Below are 18,180 nucleotides of genomic sequence, written 5' to 3'. Positions count from 1 at the left end.
ACAAGCGTTCTGAGGATGTAGGGATGTTAGTACCTAAGGTCTGGGAAGCCCTTCCACAGTTGATCCTCAGTTCAAATGATACTGTCCCCATCTTTCAGAAGGGGGTGCCAGCTAAGGAAAGGTTAAGCCTCCCCTTTATCTGCCCATCCCACTAATTTAATTCAGCTCCACTCAATAAACACTGATGAGAATTTCTTTTATGCAGCCCACTCCTTGGGTAAAGCAGGACCTAGTGGCCCCATCTGGTCATATTTTACAGGAAGTGAGAGAGAAGAGGATGGGCCAAAGAAGAGAAAAGGGAAAAGGAAAGAGAAGGCCCAGCTCGGAGGCAGAAGACCAAGGGCTTCCCTCCCCAGAGCCGCCTCTTCTCCCCACCAATGTGGCCCTCACCTTGGGCAGCACACTCCTCTCTTCCACCTCCTCTTCCCCTTCCCGATAATACACTTCAACACCACTGTCTTCTTCCTCTGAGGGAGCAGCTTTCTTCTGCTTCTTGTTCGCTCCGTCCTGAGATGACAAATGGGAAAGATGCCAAGCCACCCTTCCTGCCCAGGAGAACCTGCTGGCTGCTCGGGGCAGTGCCCTCCCTCTGCCCCTGCTGGCGCCATCCAGCTCCCGGCTCCAAACTCACACTGCTCTCAGTCTAAGAGAAGGCCATGTGGCGTCTGGCTGGCTCTGAAATGCTCTCCTGTGCCCATGAGGGAAGCCATCCTCCCTGAGGGACGTACCTGTTCACCTGCGGACTCCTGGCGCGGCCGCTTGCCCTGCTTCTTTGCCTGTGGTTTCTGGGGCTCTTTCTTCTTGCCAGGCAGCCGCACCGCCTCCTGCCCTTCCTCGTTCCTCTTCCCTTTCCTTTTCTGATTCTTCTGCTGCTGCTCTTCTCCTTTGTGCTCCTGATCCTCTGCCTCCATTTTCCGCTCCTCTTGCTTTAGAAGTGGCAGTCCTAGGGAGGCGGGAAACACGTCCGGCTTCCCAGTGTCACCGGGGAGGAACGAAAGCTCTACCAAGTTCTTCTGGCGGTTCAGGCTACAACAGGGAGGGAGGGAGGACAACGAGGAAAACAGAGGACAATGGGCACGGCAAACAGCCCAGGCCTTTCTCTCCTGATTAGCCCGGTTTTCTGGGCCCTGACCCACCTGCTTGGAATCCATTCAGTACTCTTTGGAATGACCCGCACATTTTACCATGCTGAATAGTAAATACAGGGGCAGCTCTGATGTCCCCCTACTCTGTCCCCAACAAGTGCCGATGCAGAGAAAAGTCTCCACATCAACTTCTAGAGCTGAGGCTGGGGCTGAGATAGAAGGCTCCAAATAAGGGGATTTTGTTCACCTGAACACTGCACCAACACGACCTAAGTCGTTAAGTCTAGTTTACCTCTTGAATCTCCTCCCAGGGCTCCTTGGAAAAAAGGGTGTGTGTGGGCAGGGAAGACACCTACCTCAGGACCTTGGCTGTGAGCAGCTTCCCTTCCGGGAGGTATCTGTTATAAAGGGCTTTCTTGGACGGGCTGTACTGGGAGACATGCGGGTACTGGGCCAAACCCACAACAGAGGGGCCGAGGCTGACAGAAGAGAGACAAGAGTTTCATGGTCATAAGGGCACCTGGGTGGCTCAGTTAAGCGTCTAGCTCTTGATTTCAGCTCAGGTCATGATCTCACAGTTTGTGAGATCAAGGCCTGCTTTGGGCTCTGTGCTGACAAGCATGGAGCCTGCTTGGGATTCTCTGTCTCCCTTTCTCTATGCCCCTCCCTGCTCACACACTCTCTCTCTCAAAAATAAATAAGCATTTTTAAAAAATTAAATTAAAAAAGAAAGTAAGAGTCCTGTGGTCAGAAATACAACAGAGTCCCAGCCTAGCCTAGCACCTCCACTTTCCCAGGGACCCAGGTTGTGACAAGGATTTACAACACAAGTAAGTTTCCAACATTCAAAAGAATAAAAGGAGCTTTGTAAACTAGAAAAAATGATGAGGCATAATGAAGATGGGCCTTCAGGGCATTTCCCACCCCACACCAGAGCACCACAACGCATCAATCACAAAAGGCCAGAGGAGGTGAAAATGGGGAAACCATGGCAGAGAAGGCTGTGCTCTATGCTGACTGTGAACGTTATGTGATTTCACCAAACAGTTACAAACCACCATCAAACACTAAGTCAAAGAAAATCCAATGAACTGAAAACTGAAATTGGACATGCCATGCCCTTTTGTATCCAAAACACCAATAAGAATAATTCAAAACTGTTTTTAAAAGTATAAAATATCTCAGAATTTAAAAACTGGTGGTTGGAGAACAAACTGAGGGCAGATGGCATTGGGAGGAGGGAAAGGGGGGTAATGGGCATGGAGGAAGGCACTTGTGGGGATGAGCACTGGGTGTTACATGGAAACCAACTTGACAATAAACTACTTAAAAAATTTTTTTTAATTAAAAAAAATAGATAAATAAAAACTGGTGGCTGGTGGGAATTCACAGACTCCCCTCCCTTCATACTGTGCACAGAGGAGGTGACTGAGGACCACCACAGACCGCAGAGCAGCACAGGCCTGGGAGGGCGCTCGCGTCTGGCCCTCGCCCCCACGCCCCACCTCACTCACCCGAAGAGCACACCATGCGGCTGGACAGACTTCACATAGCCCCTCAGGAGCTGCCCTTCCTGAAGGTCCTGGATGGAGTTAATCTCAGGATCAGTTATTTTGCTCTTCGTCTCCGGGTTTGTCCTAAGAATGAAAGGCTTATGTACACACATCCCAAACCTCCCTTCCCTATTCATCCCCAAGTCACTTGTGATAATCAAACTCGATATCTAAGAATACAACTCTGGACCCGTTTGTAGGATATGACCTTCAGAGCCCAGCCCCACTCTCTCCTGAAGTCCTGTCAGCCTTGTTCTCAGAAACATCCATTTCTAACCCTGGAACAAGCTGACTGCAGGCCAATCCACTTCATGACACGTGCCACTAACTGGGGACCGGATCATCTTCCCTTGCCAGGGGCACCGCGCGGCCACCTTGAACACCACATTCAGATGTCTGAACCTTGCCCTGGACAACAAGAGCCTGAGCAGATACATTCTTCTAGCAATGTGAATGGCCGCAGCTTTTCTAGATAAAGACGGGGCAGGGTAGGAAGTGTATAAGCAGAGAAGAAAAGGGGAAAGCCCAAAGTTCTGTGCAGCCTCTCCTCAGTGCCCTTCTCGTCCCCACCACAGACACTCACCTGGATGATCGCAATGACAGAGTCAATACATGGCCTGTAGTAGACAGGACATAGCACCTGGAATGAGAGCAAAAAAAGGAGATGCTGACTTTGCAGCATCCCAGGAGACAGCAGAGGGCCTCAGCCTCCTCTCCACAAGGTGGACCAACAGGCAAGAGTGAGGGGACATGACACCTGGGCTCTGTTCTTCATTCTGTTGAGAACGTGCTGAGGGACTCTGGACAAGCCGCCACTCTGGCCCTCAGTTTACCAGTCTATCACTACCTACTCTTCTTACCCAAGGAACGTGCTGGGAGAAGAAAATGAGAGGGGGCATGAAGCCCTCGGAAAGTCATAGAGCCACACGGTGGGTACTCAGAGGAGGTGATACGAGCCTGGCATCGGGTCTTGGCAGTGTGCAGTCTCAGCCACTAACCACCGGAAACCAGGACTAGGGGATGACTTAGGTGTCAGGGCAGGCTCAGGGCAGCAGATCAGAGGAAACAGATCAGCGAGGCCTGAGCAGGAGAGACTTCCAGGAGGGAAAGCAGAGTTTACTCTTTGGTTAGGTTTCCAAACTTCTTTCACTGAAAACAGCACTTAGCAACCCAAAGTTGCAATTTCAAAATACAGAATCTCAGCAGTGGAAAGGATCTCAGCAACAGTCCAAAGTTTTCCCATGACACGCACCTGCCTCCTAGCCCACAGCATCCTCATCCCCAAACAGGAGGGACCTTGAGGGACTGTCTACATTTAGGCAATTAATTTATTATCCACATTTGACAGATGAAGAAATCACAGCTGAATGTGACTCACAGGTTTGGCTACAATAAAATGTATTTAAAATAAATATTTTGCTAAAAGTCACACTTGCATTTAAAAAAAATTTTTTTTAATGTTTATTTTTGAGAGAGAGAGAGAGTGAGAGAGCGAGAGAGAGCACACGAGCAGGGGAGGGGCAGAGAGGGAGACATAGAATCCAAAGCAGGTTCCAGGTTCTGAGCTGTCAGCACAGAGCCCAACATGGGGCTTGAATCAATGAACTTTGAGATCATGACCTGAGCTGAAGTCAGATGCTTAACTGACTGAGTCACCCAGGCGCCCCCATACCTGCATTTTTAAGCCCAAGAGGCAAAGCAGCAATGATCCTGGATTTCTCATTCCTTTTCTTCTAGGCCCTGGCTAACTCTGTGCTGTATAGCTCTGATAAGTGGTTGCAAATTTATTATACAGATGTTAGTGGCTGGCACAGCTGGGGTGGGAAAGAGCATTAAGACTTTCTAGCCTGTCTTCTCAACGCCTCTGCTCCACTATCAGTCAACTTGGATTCTCAGAAGTCAATACTGTGTCAGGCCGAAGTCTGCCTCTTCAATGCTACTTTATTCGCCCTATCAAATGACTTTAAAACTCTGAACCAGGCTCATTTTAGTGCATTAAAAACATCTCAAAAAGCAGCCCCCAACTGCAAAAGGTTCCTATCTTTTTGCAGAGAACACCTATAGATCAATTTTTTTTCTCATTAAAAAAATGAATGCTTTAATAGGAAAATGAGCAAGCCACTTAGAGAAGCAAAGCACAGAACAAATGTGAAAGCCAACAAAGAGGGAAAATAACCAGTAGGAGAAATGCACACCAAAATGAGAGATCAATTTTTGCCTAGCCAATGGCTTAGACTAAAATCAAGAACAGCCAGTGTTGGCAGGAATGTGAGAAACAGTCATATTGTTAATAGGAAAATACATCGGCACAGTCTTTTCAGAGGGCACTTTGGCAAAATGTATAACATCATTTGGCCTATCAATTTTACTTCTGGGAACTTATTTCACAGATATATTTGTATTCGTGTCCAAACATATGGACAAAGATATTCACTTCAATGTTACTATCCATCAACAGAGGTTTAGATGACTAAAAAAATATATAAATAGAATACAAAAAAATGTTAAAAATAAGGTAAAAGAACAAAGTAAATTTAGATATCCTAGCACAGGAAGAGAAAAAGTCCATGATAAACTGCTATGAGAGAAGAAGCAAGTTGCAGAATAACATATAAAATAAAATTCTATTACTACATAGAAGAAAATTATACCTACAAAGTCTTGAAGAATAGAGACCAAGATGTATAATGGTGAAAAGTGGTAGAGAAAGAGGGGAGCAATTGAACTTTTCTTCTTTGAGGTACCTTGGTTGAGCGTCCGACTTTGGCTCAGGTCATGATCTCACATTTTATGAATTTGAGCCCCTCATCAGGCTCTCTGTGTTAGTGCAGGGCCCACTTCAGATCCTCTGTCCCCCTCACTCTGATCTCCCCTACCTGTGCTCTCTCAAAAAAAAAAAAAAAAATTCTTTTTCATACTATTTTTTCTTGTATAAAATCACCCGTCACATCTATACTTTCTTTTTTTTTAAGAGAGAGAGCGTACAAGTGAGTGCACAAGCTGGGGAGAGGGACAGTGGGAGAGAGAGAAAAATTCTTTTTTTTTTTTTTTTAATGTTTTATTTATTTCTAGGAGAGAGAGAGAGAGAGACAGCGTGAGCAGGGGAGGGTCAGAGAGAGAGGGAGACACAGAATCTGAAGAAGGCTCCAGGGTCTGAGCTGGCAGTCAGCACAGAGTCCGACGCAGGGCTCGAACCCACAAACCGCGAGATCATGACCCAAGCGAAAGTCGGACGCTTAACCGACTAAGCCACCCAGGCGCCCCAAGAGAAAAATTCTTAAGTAGACTCTGCACTGGGCTCAGAGCCTGACACAGGGCCCCTGAGCCAAAATCAAGAGGTCAGTTAACCATCTAAACCACCTAGATACCCCTCACATCTATACTTTTAAAAAGAAATCTAGGGGCACCTGTATGGCTCAGTTGGGTAAGCGTCCAACCTCAGCTCATGTCATGATCTTGTGGTTTTGAGCCCCATGTCGGGCTCTGTGCTAACAGCTCAGAGCCTGAAGCCTGCTTCTGTGTCTCTGTCTCTGTTCCCCCTCCTCTGCTCACACTCTCTCCCCCTCTCTCAAAAATAAACATTAAAAACAAATAAATAAATGAAAACAAACTTATAATCCCACATAGAGCTAAAAAGGCAAAAATAGCACCAAAAACTGGCCTACCTGACCACCTTCTGGGGGATGAAGTCTTCCAGGGGTGTCTCCGAGTAGGAGTCACTCACATGAAATATACTAACTGTTCCCATCTTCCCAAAAGGGAAGGAGACAGTCAGCCCCTCCTTGGGAGTCACCTTCACCACTCGGCCCATGGCCACTTCCCCTTTTTCAAGCTTGTGAGGACCTGGTAGGAGAATGAACCTGATTCAGGGAAGAGGAAGTAAGCCACGAAAGAAGGTGGAATGCTGGCCAACCACAGGCTGGGGAAGTCAGAGGCTGTTCAGACTTGGGAGTGTCTAGGCTGAGGGGACCAGAATGATCACGAAGACCCACATTACCACGCCATGTAGTCAGGAATCCCAGAGCCATGTGGTGGACAGCGCCTTCTGAGAGACTTGAGAAAACCAACTATGTCGGTAAAGGTGACTCAGACATTAGCAGAGTGGCCCAGACCAGAGAACAAAGCCCCGAGAAAAAGTGTTCCCAGAAGGCACAAAGGCTTTCTGAGGACTCCAATACCTGAGACATTCTTGAACCTGAACACTACCTGACGACTCTTTCCCACTCCTTTCTACCCCCTCCCTTCCCTGACCAGGAATTCATCACCACACCTATAAGCGAGAGACACAAGAAGGCCTTGGAAGAATCTGGGCCAACCACCGTAGCCTTCAGGGCCTGGCCAATCTGGAACTTCTTATCTGGATGTTTCAGAACCTGGAAGGACCAGAAAATTCCTTTAACTGTCATTTATCCAAAACTATAGCATTTAAGTCTCTACATCAAGTGTCTCCCAAACCAATCCCTGAATAAGAACATGGTTTCTAGCACCCACTGCAAACATACACCAGACTCTGAGTAGAGCTTAGGGAGCCTGGGTTTCCTCTCCAGGGATCTCAAGCACACTGACCTTGAAGCTGAGAGAAGTGAGCAACAAGGGAATCCTCCCCCGGATGTCTGGAGCAATCTCCACCTCAAGCCATTTCTTAACCACATTGTACTAGAGAGAAAAACAAAGAGAAATGGAATGGGATGGATATAAACATCTCTTCTTTTCCACTCATTAAAACACAGACTCTCCTAAAATCACAGGGTTGAAGGGGCCCTGTTCCCAAGGGGCAGGAATCCACTCTCTACACACCACTGCCCCTGCCATTCTCCCACTTCTCAGACTTCACTCAAAGTCTAGCTCTGAGCCTTCGCGAGGTTAGCCGACCATGCATCCTTCCTGGTGCCTCAGGTGATAAGGAGGTAAAGACCTCAGAGATGGCTTCAAGCAGCAGGAACAATCCCAATGACCTCTGCTGCCGCCTCCAAGCTCAGCTGTGCCCAATAACGGTTAATCATCTCCAGGGCTCAACATCTGATTTCTTATTATTAAATTTTTAAAAATTTTTAATGTTTATTTATTTTTGAGAGAGAGACAGAGCACCAGTGGGAGAAGGGGCAGAGAGAAGGCGGCCCAGAATCCCAAGCAGACTCTAGGCTCTGAGCTGTTAGCACAGAGTCAGACACAGGGCTCAAACCCACAAACCACGAGATCATAACCTGAGCCAAAGTCAGATGCTCAGCTGACTGAGCTGCCCAAGTGCCCCTCAACATCTGATTTCTAAATCAATTAAGATTTCTTTTTAAGTTTATTTTTTAATTTTTTTTAATTTAGTTTTTGAGAGAGAGAGTGTAAGTAGGGAAGGGGCAGAGAGAGGGGGACAAAGGATCCGAAGTGGGCTCTGCACTGACAGGCTGACTGCAGTGAGCCCAATACAAAGCTTGAACTCACTGACTGCGAGATCATGACCTCAGCTGAAGTTGGACACTCAACCAACTGAGCCACTCAGGTACCCTGTAAGTTTATTTAGAGAAATACTCTGTAAGTTTATTTAGAGAGATAGCATGCAAACAGGGGAGGGTGAGAGAGGGTATATGTGTGAGAGAGAGACAGAGAAAGAGAGAGAGAGAAAGAGAAAATGTGCACAAGCAGGGGAGGGGCAGAGAGAGGGAGAGACAGAATCCCAGGCAGGCTCCATGCTGCCAGTGCAGAACCCAACGTGGGGCATGACTCCATGAACCACGAGATCATAATCTGAGCCAAAATCAAGAGCCAGACAGTCAACCAACTAAGCCACTGAAGTGCCCCTAAATCAGTTTAGATTTTGATCCTTCACTGTTTACAGTGTCCTGCCAAAACACACAGCCCCAATTTTCTAAGTCAATTCAACAAAACATTTATCAACCAGCCAATATTGATAAATGCCACTACATGGCATTATAGTGATAAATAAAAACCAAACCCTACCTTCAAGATTAGAGTCTACAAAGAATAAGTCAAATAAACATGCAAATAACCAGAGCAATGGAAATGCTACAGCAATATACAGAACTAGCAATATGGGGAGATTATCTGTGCTGGGCCATAGAGGGTTGTAGGAAGAAACGGTACTCTGGGTTTAGAAATAAAGACAAGATGGGAAAAAGAAAGTTTTCAAGGTGACTGGTACACAAGGTGTAGGAAGTCAGATTATGAAGAGCCTTAAATACCGCTCTAAGGCGTTGAGGGTTTATGAACCCCACCTACAGACAACAGATAACTATGGGCATCAAGCATCTGTGACATGCTCAGCTAGATGCTTATGGAAGAAGAATTTGGCAGCAATGAAGAGGAGCTGTCCCTCAAGGTCAAGCCCCATCCAACTTTTTCTCTGATACATTCCAACCAGTATAGTTTTCACTGATCTCTTCCCTTTCTTAAACTCCTGTTCCACTTGGGGTTAGAACACATAATCTGGCACCCAGGTATGTATTACTTTGCACTGCACCCGAACTTTATCAAAGGCAAGAATCTAGAATCCAACAGCACATTTACTTTAAATCTTGCTCTATATTGCTCTTTCTCTTTTGTACAATTAATCTATAACATGTTGAATTGTGAGTGAGTCACTTGCTAATTGTTTCACGAGCCATAATTTTAGCTCCTCCATTAGGGCTTCTGGTCTCCTACAAACTGGGATGGTAGCAAACAGACTCAAATCCCTAGGGCTAATGGCCTTTGTCTCCAACTTCTCACCACCCTTCTTGTCAAAGAAGGCATCACACTGCAGGGTGTGTGCTACTCACCTTCTTCAAGAAGCAAATCACGGTCTGCCCAGCCTGGTACTGTTTAATCTTCTCCACAGGGCTGACAGAATGAGTGTTAAGAGCAGTGCAACCATCCTTCTCCAGCTCACTGTTTGTAGGAAAGCAATGGAAAGAGTGAGCCAACCCCTGGATGAGGCTGCTAGCTTGAAACCATCTCCCCTGAGTGGTCACGGATTGACTGTACCCCCCTCATTCATGCTCCCACACTTCCACTTCTCTCCTCCAAGGAGAATGTTCATAATACCTGCCTGAGAGCTAATCTTCCATTTTACTCACCAAGGTATGAACAAGTTATCAAGTAGTAGCCTACAATAACCTTTACAAATTTAGGAAACAAAATTGTTTTACTTCTTTCATAATACTTTAGCTACTGCTTAATAGTTTGCAGAACTGCTTTATCAAATACTCTCTCACTGAGTTGTGACAACAATCTCATGTGTGAATTAGGCAAGGTAGATATTACTGAACTCATTTTATGCTAGTGAACCAGGAGTTGAAGTCAGGGGTCTGACTCAAAAGTCCAGGGCTCCGTCCCCTATGCTACCTTGCCATTATCACTTTGTTGATTCTTTTTCTTCTCAGAAAAGCAATAAGGGGATATGGTTATCAGCCCATAAATCACTTCAAAGGTATCACAGAACTCCCAATTCAAGTAATTTATAAAACAAACCAAACTTATCAATAAAATGGTACAAACAATACTGGTAAAACTATAACATATAATAGCAGGCACTGGTGAATACAAAAAAATGGAAACCTTCACATACCAGTAAAAGTTACAAATGTATATACCTCATGATCCATTAGTTCTACCCTACAGAAATCCTTGCACAGATGCCCAGTGGAATGAATTCAGAGATGTTCACTGTGGCATTATTTATAAAAGAGAAAAACTAGAAACCACCTTAAATGTCCCCAATCAGTTGTAGAACATATAGAGTTGAGCACATTCATATGATGGCTATTTTAACATGCACAAGAGCAGATCTCAAAGATAAAATATGGAGTGAAAAAAACAAGTTGTAATACACTAAGTACAGTATGCCATTTATGTAAAATTTGAAGACCACACAAAATGATTTTGTAAATATATAAGTATAAAAAAGTTGGATAAGTATCAAATTAATAATGGGGAATCCATCTTCTGAGGGTGCAGAGAGAAGCGTCAGGAATATCTGTAGAATATTATTTCTTAAAACACACACACATAGACAATCTGTGTGCCTGGCACTGAAATAGACAATTTATATACATTATCTATAATACTTATATAGTAGAATGAAAAAGCTTATTCCTTCAATAGATGCCACTGGAATGCCTCTGTTATGGGCTAAACTGTCACTCCCACCTCCAAGTTCATATGTTGACATGCTAACCCTCAGTACCTCAGAACATGAGTGCATTTAGAGATCAGGAATTTGAAGGGGTGATTAAGGTAAATGGGAATGTCAGGGTGGGCCATAAGCCAGTCTGACTGGAGTCCTTATAAGGAGGGTTAAGCCTACAGTGCAACAACAAGACCTGATTAAAAACCAGGACTTGCATAGACATTTCTCCAAAGAACTTATCAAGAAAATGACCAACAAACACAGGACAAGGCGCTCTCATCACTAATCATCTGGCAAATACACATCAACACCACAGTGAGGTATTACCTCACATCTGTAAGGATGACCATTATCAAACACATGGAACACAAGCATTGGTGGGGATGTGGGAAGGAATCCTTCTTTACACACTGTTGGCAGAACTATAGAATTATACAGCTGCTGTGGAAAACAGCATGGAGGTTCCTCAAAAAATTAAAAACCACCATATGATCCGGCATTCCCACCTCTGGGTATCTATCCAAACCAGGATCTCAAAAGAGTTATTTGTACACCCATGCTGACTACGGTGTTAGCCAAGATGTGGAAGCAGCCTAAATGTCTATTCACAGATAGATGAAGGAAACATGGCCTATAATACATGCATATAATATTATTCATCCTTAGAAAAGAAGAAAAATCTGCTATATGCTACACGGATGAACTTTTGGGATGTTATGCTGAATGAAATAAGCCAGTCAGAAGGACTGTCCATGGCTCCACTTACATGGGTTATCTAAAGTAATCAAACTCAAACAGAAAGTAGAATGTTCGTTGCCAGAGGCAGTGGGTGGAGGAGGGTAGGGAGAAATGGAGAGTTGTTCAGTGGGTATACAGTTTCGGCCATGCAAGACGAAAAAGTTCTAGAGATATGTTCTACAATACTGTGCACATAATTAACCATACTGTGATGCATATAAAAACTGTTAGGAGGATAAATTTATGTTTTGTGTTTTACCACAATTAGAAGAAAGAAAAAAAGAAAATAAAGAAAAAGAAAGGAAGAAAGAGAAAGAAAGAGAAAGCAAGAAAAAGGGATGAGATTAGAACACAGATATCCAGGGGCACCGGGGTGGCTCAGTCAGTTGAGCGTCTGACTTCGGTTCAGGTCATGATCTCACAGTTCGTGGTTTCGAGCCCCACGTTGGGCTCTGTGCTGACAGCTAGCTCAAAGCCTGGAGACTGTTTCAGATTCTGTATCTCCCCTTCTCTCTGACCCTCCCCTGCTCACGCTGTCTCTCTCTCTCAGAAATAAAACATTAAAAAAAAAAAGAATGCAGATATCCACAAAAAGAACATCACATAAAATCACTGGGAGAAGACAGCCATCTGCAAACCAAGGAGGGAAGACTCAGAAGAACCAACCCTCCTTAATTAAACATATCCACCCTTAGCTTGAATAAACTACTTGACCTCAAATCTTTGTTAAAGAAGGCATCACACCTCAGGTGAAAATCTGGTAGACTATAATGACGAATATGGTGAAGACTCTGTTCTCACAACAACAACTGGAGGAGGACATGACCAAAACCTACAAAACTAAAGTAACCACAGAGTAAACAAACAGGAATGTGTGCATCCAACAAATCTCATTATTCCCGAACTAAAGGGCTTTACTTTGAAGTTCCAGGAATGTTGTTAGCATCTGAACTCAACATTCCAGGAATATCTGCCTGTCTCAGGTACAGGCCTGCCAAGAAATACTCCACTTCTATTCTGATACCTTCAGAACACTAACCAAACCTTACTCGCTGCAAAAGAACACTTCTCAGCCATTAAAAAAGAATGATATCTTGCCATTTGCAACAACATGGAGGGACCCAGAGAGTATTACATTAAATAAAAGACAACTCATGATTTTAACTTATACGTGGAATCTAAACAACAAATGAATAAATAAAAAAGCAGAAATAGACCCATAAATGCAGAGAACTGATGGTTGCCAGAGGGGAAGTGGGTAGCAAGATGGGCAAATAGGTGAAAGGTAGTGGGAAATATAAGCTTCCAATTATGGAATTAGTAAGTCACAGTGATGAAAGGTACAGCATAAGGAATGTAGTCAATGGTATTGTAATAGCATTTTATGGTGACAGATGGTAGCTACACTGTGGTGAGCACAGCATAAAATATAGATTTATCCAATCACTCTGATGTACACCTGGAACTAATGTAACATTATGTGTCAGCTATAATTAAAAACAAAACAAAAAACACCCCAAAACTTTACCCCCTAAAAGTTACTAAAGAGGTTCTTCTATAATATCCCCAGGCACTTAAGATTTACAACCTGCATGGATCTCAGAGCTGACTTAGATGAGCCCCTCTCTCAGTCATGTGTATCTAGCTTCATTCATTGATGACCTATTAATTTCAGGAGGCTGGGTTTTCAATGGAGGAAGCAGAAACAGGCCCATGGATCAAAATGCTTAAGATCCTTGGGGAAAAAATGATCCCAGACAAACTGGATCCAACACTACAATGGAACTAATAATTTTCCTCCACACAGAATCCCTCAGTTTTTAAAAAAAATTTTTTTAATGTTTTATTTATATCTGTGAGAGAGAGAGAGAGAGACAGAGAGACAGAGTGTGAGCAGGGGAGGATCAGAGAGAGAGGGAGATACAGAATCCGAAACAGGCTCCAGGCTCTGAGCTGTCAGCACAGAGCCCAACACGAGGCTTGAACCCGCAAACCGTGAGATCATGACCTGAGCCAAAGTCGGACGCTTAACCGACTGAGCTACCTAGGTGCCCCACAGAATCCCTCACTGAACACCCTCTAAGAAATCCACTAGAACATGACCTAAAATTCCAGTCACTAAGTCGTGGTCTCTACACTCAAAGAACAGGTATTCTTGGCTACATGTTTTTTATTTGGGGAATTCCTGAGTTTTAGAAAATTGGGTTTAGAGCAAAAATGTTTCTTTTTGTTACATGCTGACAAACAGAAATGCAACAAGTCTTTTAAACCCTAAATATAGCTTTTACATTAAGTTTCATATAATCACTCTAGCCCTATGAGAGCCAGACAAATATCCCTACTAGAGAAATAAGACAACCTAGACAGAGAGAGGCAAAATAAGTCACAAAACTGGCAGAATCCAGAGAGTTAAGGTTCCTAACTCCAAAGCCCCACACTCTTTCCATAAGCCCATGCTGCTGGGGTTCCCTCACCTTGGCCGGACACTCAGCTCCGGAATGGTTCGAATAAATCTGGGATGACTGATTGGGAGAAACCTGGAGGAAGAAATAAGGTCAAATCATTTCTCTTATGCTCTGTACCACCACAATCTGCAGATCAGAATGGCTCTCTACTTCCATGAAACTAAGCTTAAAAACCACCTGGTTCCACTGCCCTATCACCTTCTGGTGACGTGTCAGGTCTGAGGGTTTCCGTTCTTACCCTCTGCAGTAAATGTTAAGAAGCTGGCTCATCTGATCTTTTAGTATTGTCTTACTGAACCCTGAGTAGAATTTTCCTTACAGACTACATACTCCACCTCTTTCTGAAATTAATAGGCAAATTACAGACCAGACTTTGAATTATTCTGCTTTTCTTATTACAGCAAGGATTTCTACTGCAGGAATAATATCACAAGTAGATTTAAACAAAATGAGTATAATTAAGGCACACAGTGAAGAATGAATTACAATAACCTATGATGTATAGTGAGCAACAGCTGTGTCGAGTAACCTGCTTGGCACACCGCATTCTAGATGTTCTTTTAGCTCTGCGAAAAAGGTACTAACCACCTATACTCTCATTTTACAAATTAGGAAAATATAACTCAAAGTTAATAATTACTTAGGTCATGGTCAGACAATTTTAAGTGGCAGATTTGGAAAGCAAACCCAGGTCTCACTTTAAACCAATGCTCTTAACACCATATGCCATTTCTTTAAAAAAAAAAAGGAAAAAAGACAAAAAGATTCTTTAGGTGAACATTTCTGTTACTTAGAAGAAAGTCTGGTTCATGTGCAACTTATTGGAACCTGCCTCAATGCCCACAATTACAACAGTCTCCCCTCAAAGCCAGCCCACCCCCCAAAGCCTCCATACTTGAATGTCTTCACGTCTCGCCCACCAATCACTCGGGCAGTGACTGTCTTCCCGACTTTCAGTTTGGCGGTAGGAGATGTGCCCACTGGAACATCATCTAGAATGTGGGAGGCGTGAATACAGCCAATGATGCCATCTTCCAGGGTCACAACCACATGAGTGGGCTTAATGGACTTGACAGTCCCTGTAACCATGTCCCCAATGGACAGGGTGTGCTTCTTCACAGCCCCCACCACCAGAGCTGGATCCGCTTCCTCATCTTCATCAACTGTTTCAGAGTCCTTCCGGGTCTGTCTCACAGTCCTCTTGGCAGCTGGCCCCTCAACAGCCAAAAGAAAACCAGTCACTCCTGGTTCTGTGGTCTTGAGGGTTAGGGAAACACCCTGTCCCACCTGCAACTTTTCCGAGTCAAAGCGGAAGGTGTCATTGAGGTGAGAGGTCAGGGAGAAGGCTGCCAGCTGGCCAGTCTCTACCAAGGAGGCAACAGCAAAGGACTCCTCCAAGTGCTGCACGATCGCCTGGTGCTCACTGCCTTTCTTCAGCTGGAAAACAGAGAAAACCCCGCTTCTTACTGGACAGTGTGGGGCTGGGGGAGTCCTCTTGATCCCAGGAGACCCAGAGCTAGTATGAGTTGTAACAAACTAGCCTTCATTCCCTTGACCTAGCCTCCCCTCCTGTTACTGAGGTGACCTGTCTAAACTCAAGGCACTAAATCAGAATCCCTGGGACTTAGCTTTTGTTTTGAATTCAGATTCCTAGGTCCTATACTAGAACGAGTGAACTCAGAATTTTAAAAGTTACTGAGGTGATTCTGAGCATAGCCTGTGTCCCCTAACGATTCTTCAGCTTGAAGACGTTGTGTTCCTGACTTTCATCATTCTCCAGTGCCCCATCCAATTTATTCAGCTTTCCAACCACTTACCAAAGGCATTACTGAGAGCTTATTGTGTGCAAGGCATTTAGCCTACCTTTCCCCAAAATCCAACCTGTGCTCACGCCCTTATATGCACCAGCTTCACTTAAACTAGGGACCTGCTAGAAAACTTAGGCTAACATTGTTTCTCTCTCTCTTTATTTCCAAGTCTTAAAATCATGGGCAACCAGACATTAAGAATTATATGTATGTAATTCTCTCCAACATACCCTACACAGTTAGATGCTTAATTAAGTACTTAAAAAAAATTTTTTTTAATGTTTTTTATTTATTTCTGAGAGACAGAGAGAAATAGCGTGAGCAGAGGAGGGTCAGAGAGAGAGGGAGACACAGAATCTGAAACAGGCTCCAGGCTCTAAGCTAGCTGTCAGCACAGAGCCCGACGCAGGGCTTGATCCCATGAACTGTGAGATTATGACCTGAGCTGAAGTCGGACGCCCAACCGACTGAGCCACCCAGGTATCCCGCTTAATAAGTACTTTAAATGATAACCAAATATATAAATCATCCAGAGAAAAATACTATAAATGTTATGATTTCCATCAAACCCAATCTTCTCTCCACAAAATTGTCCAGGAGCGGGTGTGGATGAGCAGCCTGGAGGTCAGAACACCCACAGACAGGTTTTCTTTGGTTCATATGTTTTTAAAAAAGTTTCCAACATTTCTCAAATTTATTTCAAACACAAACCAAATTTTGCCTTCTCTTAAAAATCAGATGCAGCAACCCGAGGCACAGACATTCCGGCTTAGCCACAAGGCGCTCAATCATCTCTGCCCCTCTGTGGGCTGGACATGCCCACTTCAACTTATTTACATTATATACCTGGCCCTGAAGACTGGATGACCACATAATTTATCCCTGGAACCACAGGGCAAGTCAGTGCTACTAATAACCACACCAAGAGTTATAACAATGATCCGGACAAAGCCTGACATAATGATCATCTTATGGCTGTAGAGCCATCTGCATTAGAATCCCTGAGCAAAGTGTGTGGGGCTGAAAGGTCCAATATGCCTTTGAAACCAGGGGAATGGAAGTCATCAGCAAGCTTACCTTTTTAGCTTTTCTATTCACCAAATCGTGGCAAAGGGAAACATGCACCTCCAACTTCAACATATCAACACTTAAGATTACAGCCTTCTTTTTCTGTCCAGGTTCCACCTCGTGCCCTGCAGTACAGAACCACACACAAAGTGCTCACCCTCTTGGAGCAGGGAAGGAAGCATCTCCCCAAGAGCCTTGCAAGCCCTTAGGCACAGAAAAGAGGACATCTGTCCTGGGTCTACAGGGCCTAGGAAAGCTAAAAGTCTGGCTCCCATAATTCAAGTTCAGGTGTGCCTTAATTTATGCAACCTAATAGACAAAAATCCAGACTTACCAATTATAATAAAAGGATTCACACGTAAACATTCTTCAGCATGCTGTCAATTGCCTTGATTTTCATTCATAAATGACAGGGATGCCAAAAAAATTTTAGTAGAAAATATATACAGTTCATCTACACTATGTATCTAGAAATTCTGTATCCAGGAGAGGGAACAATGGGCCAAGGATCTCCCCCACAAACCATGAAGGGTGAGAAGAAGTGTTCACCTGCCCGATGATATTTGCTGGCTCTCAGGACCAGGCCAGGCACTGGGCCCTCACTGAACACCACAGAGCCATCCTCCAACACCTTCTGCACCTCTAGGTCAAGGACCATCCCTGGAATCATCTCAGCCAGTGTCTGGATCAACACAGAGTCTGCCAGAGATCCAAAGGAAATGGGAATTAACAAGCAGAAATAGTCACCTTTCTTTTCCTTTGGAAACATGCCACCAAGCTAGGGAGGGCAGAGCATTGCAAGCACTGTGAAGGTAAAGTCACTTTGGGTAGAAATATGTGATACCCTGAACACTACTATCACAGGCAGAGAGAACTATTCCTCTTGCCAATCCTACCTGGCCACAATTCATGAAAGTAGCCAACAAATACCACAAATGCACACTTTCCTTTGATTTCTGAATTTTCACTACTTCTGTTTGGAATCTACCCTCTCAAGCTTCCTATTCCCAAATCCCATCAGGGTGCCAACAATCCTACCCAATGCTTCAAAACAGGAAGATCAGCATAATAATTCCTCGTAAAGTCTTCTAGAAGGTTCCTGGTCCATTCTATCATTCACCATGTATGTGTTGAATAAAAGAACAAGTGAAGAGGTGAATGGATTCACGACAAACTCAAACCAGAGACCATAAAACTAAGGGAAATTTTGGTTTTGGTCTGGGAGGGGACCTGGCATCTTTATCTGAACCTGCGCAGTAAATAGGAATGTCCACTTTACAAACACTTCCTGAACTGTACCCTAAATAATGACTTATGCATTTTATACGGGTTATACTCCCACCA

At 44.2% G+C, this 18,180-nt stretch overlaps 1 protein-coding gene across 4 annotated transcripts in view; it reads right to left on the bottom strand.

Annotated features, from left to right (window-relative positions):
* The window catches only part of PDCD11 (programmed cell death 11), a 44,911-nt gene that overhangs the window by 4,136 nt on the left and 22,595 nt on the right, over window positions 1-18,180 (bottom strand). For all 4 annotated transcript variants that reach the window (XM_077748425.1, XM_077748428.1, XM_077748427.1 and 1 more), the window contains exons 18-30: window positions 17,386-17,535; window positions 16,846-16,961; window positions 14,856-15,397; window positions 13,970-14,032; window positions 9,409-9,517; window positions 7,205-7,294; window positions 6,909-7,011; window positions 6,304-6,481; window positions 3,222-3,278; window positions 2,600-2,722; window positions 1,442-1,564; window positions 729-1,026; window positions 391-507 (exon numbers count right to left, since the gene is read on the bottom strand). In XM_077748425.1, coding sequence (XP_077604551.1) covers window positions 391-507; window positions 729-1,026; window positions 1,442-1,564; window positions 2,600-2,722; window positions 3,222-3,278; window positions 6,304-6,481; window positions 6,909-7,011; window positions 7,205-7,294; window positions 9,409-9,517; window positions 13,970-14,032; window positions 14,856-15,397; window positions 16,846-16,961; window positions 17,386-17,535 — 2,069 coding nt within the window. The remainder of the gene's footprint in view (window positions 1-390; window positions 508-728; window positions 1,027-1,441; window positions 1,565-2,599; window positions 2,723-3,221; window positions 3,279-6,303; window positions 6,482-6,908; window positions 7,012-7,204; window positions 7,295-9,408; window positions 9,518-13,969; window positions 14,033-14,855; window positions 15,398-16,845; window positions 16,962-17,385; window positions 17,536-18,180) is intronic.

Source organism: Crocuta crocuta, unplaced genomic scaffold (assembly GCF_008692635.1).
Source record: "Crocuta crocuta isolate KB4526 unplaced genomic scaffold, BGI_CrCroc_1.0 scaffold619, whole genome shotgun sequence".
Classification (NCBI taxonomy): domain Eukaryota; kingdom Metazoa; phylum Chordata; class Mammalia; order Carnivora; family Hyaenidae; genus Crocuta; species Crocuta crocuta.
Note: the sequence above shows the minus strand (reverse complement) of the source record. Positions and strands in the feature narration are given on the sequence as shown.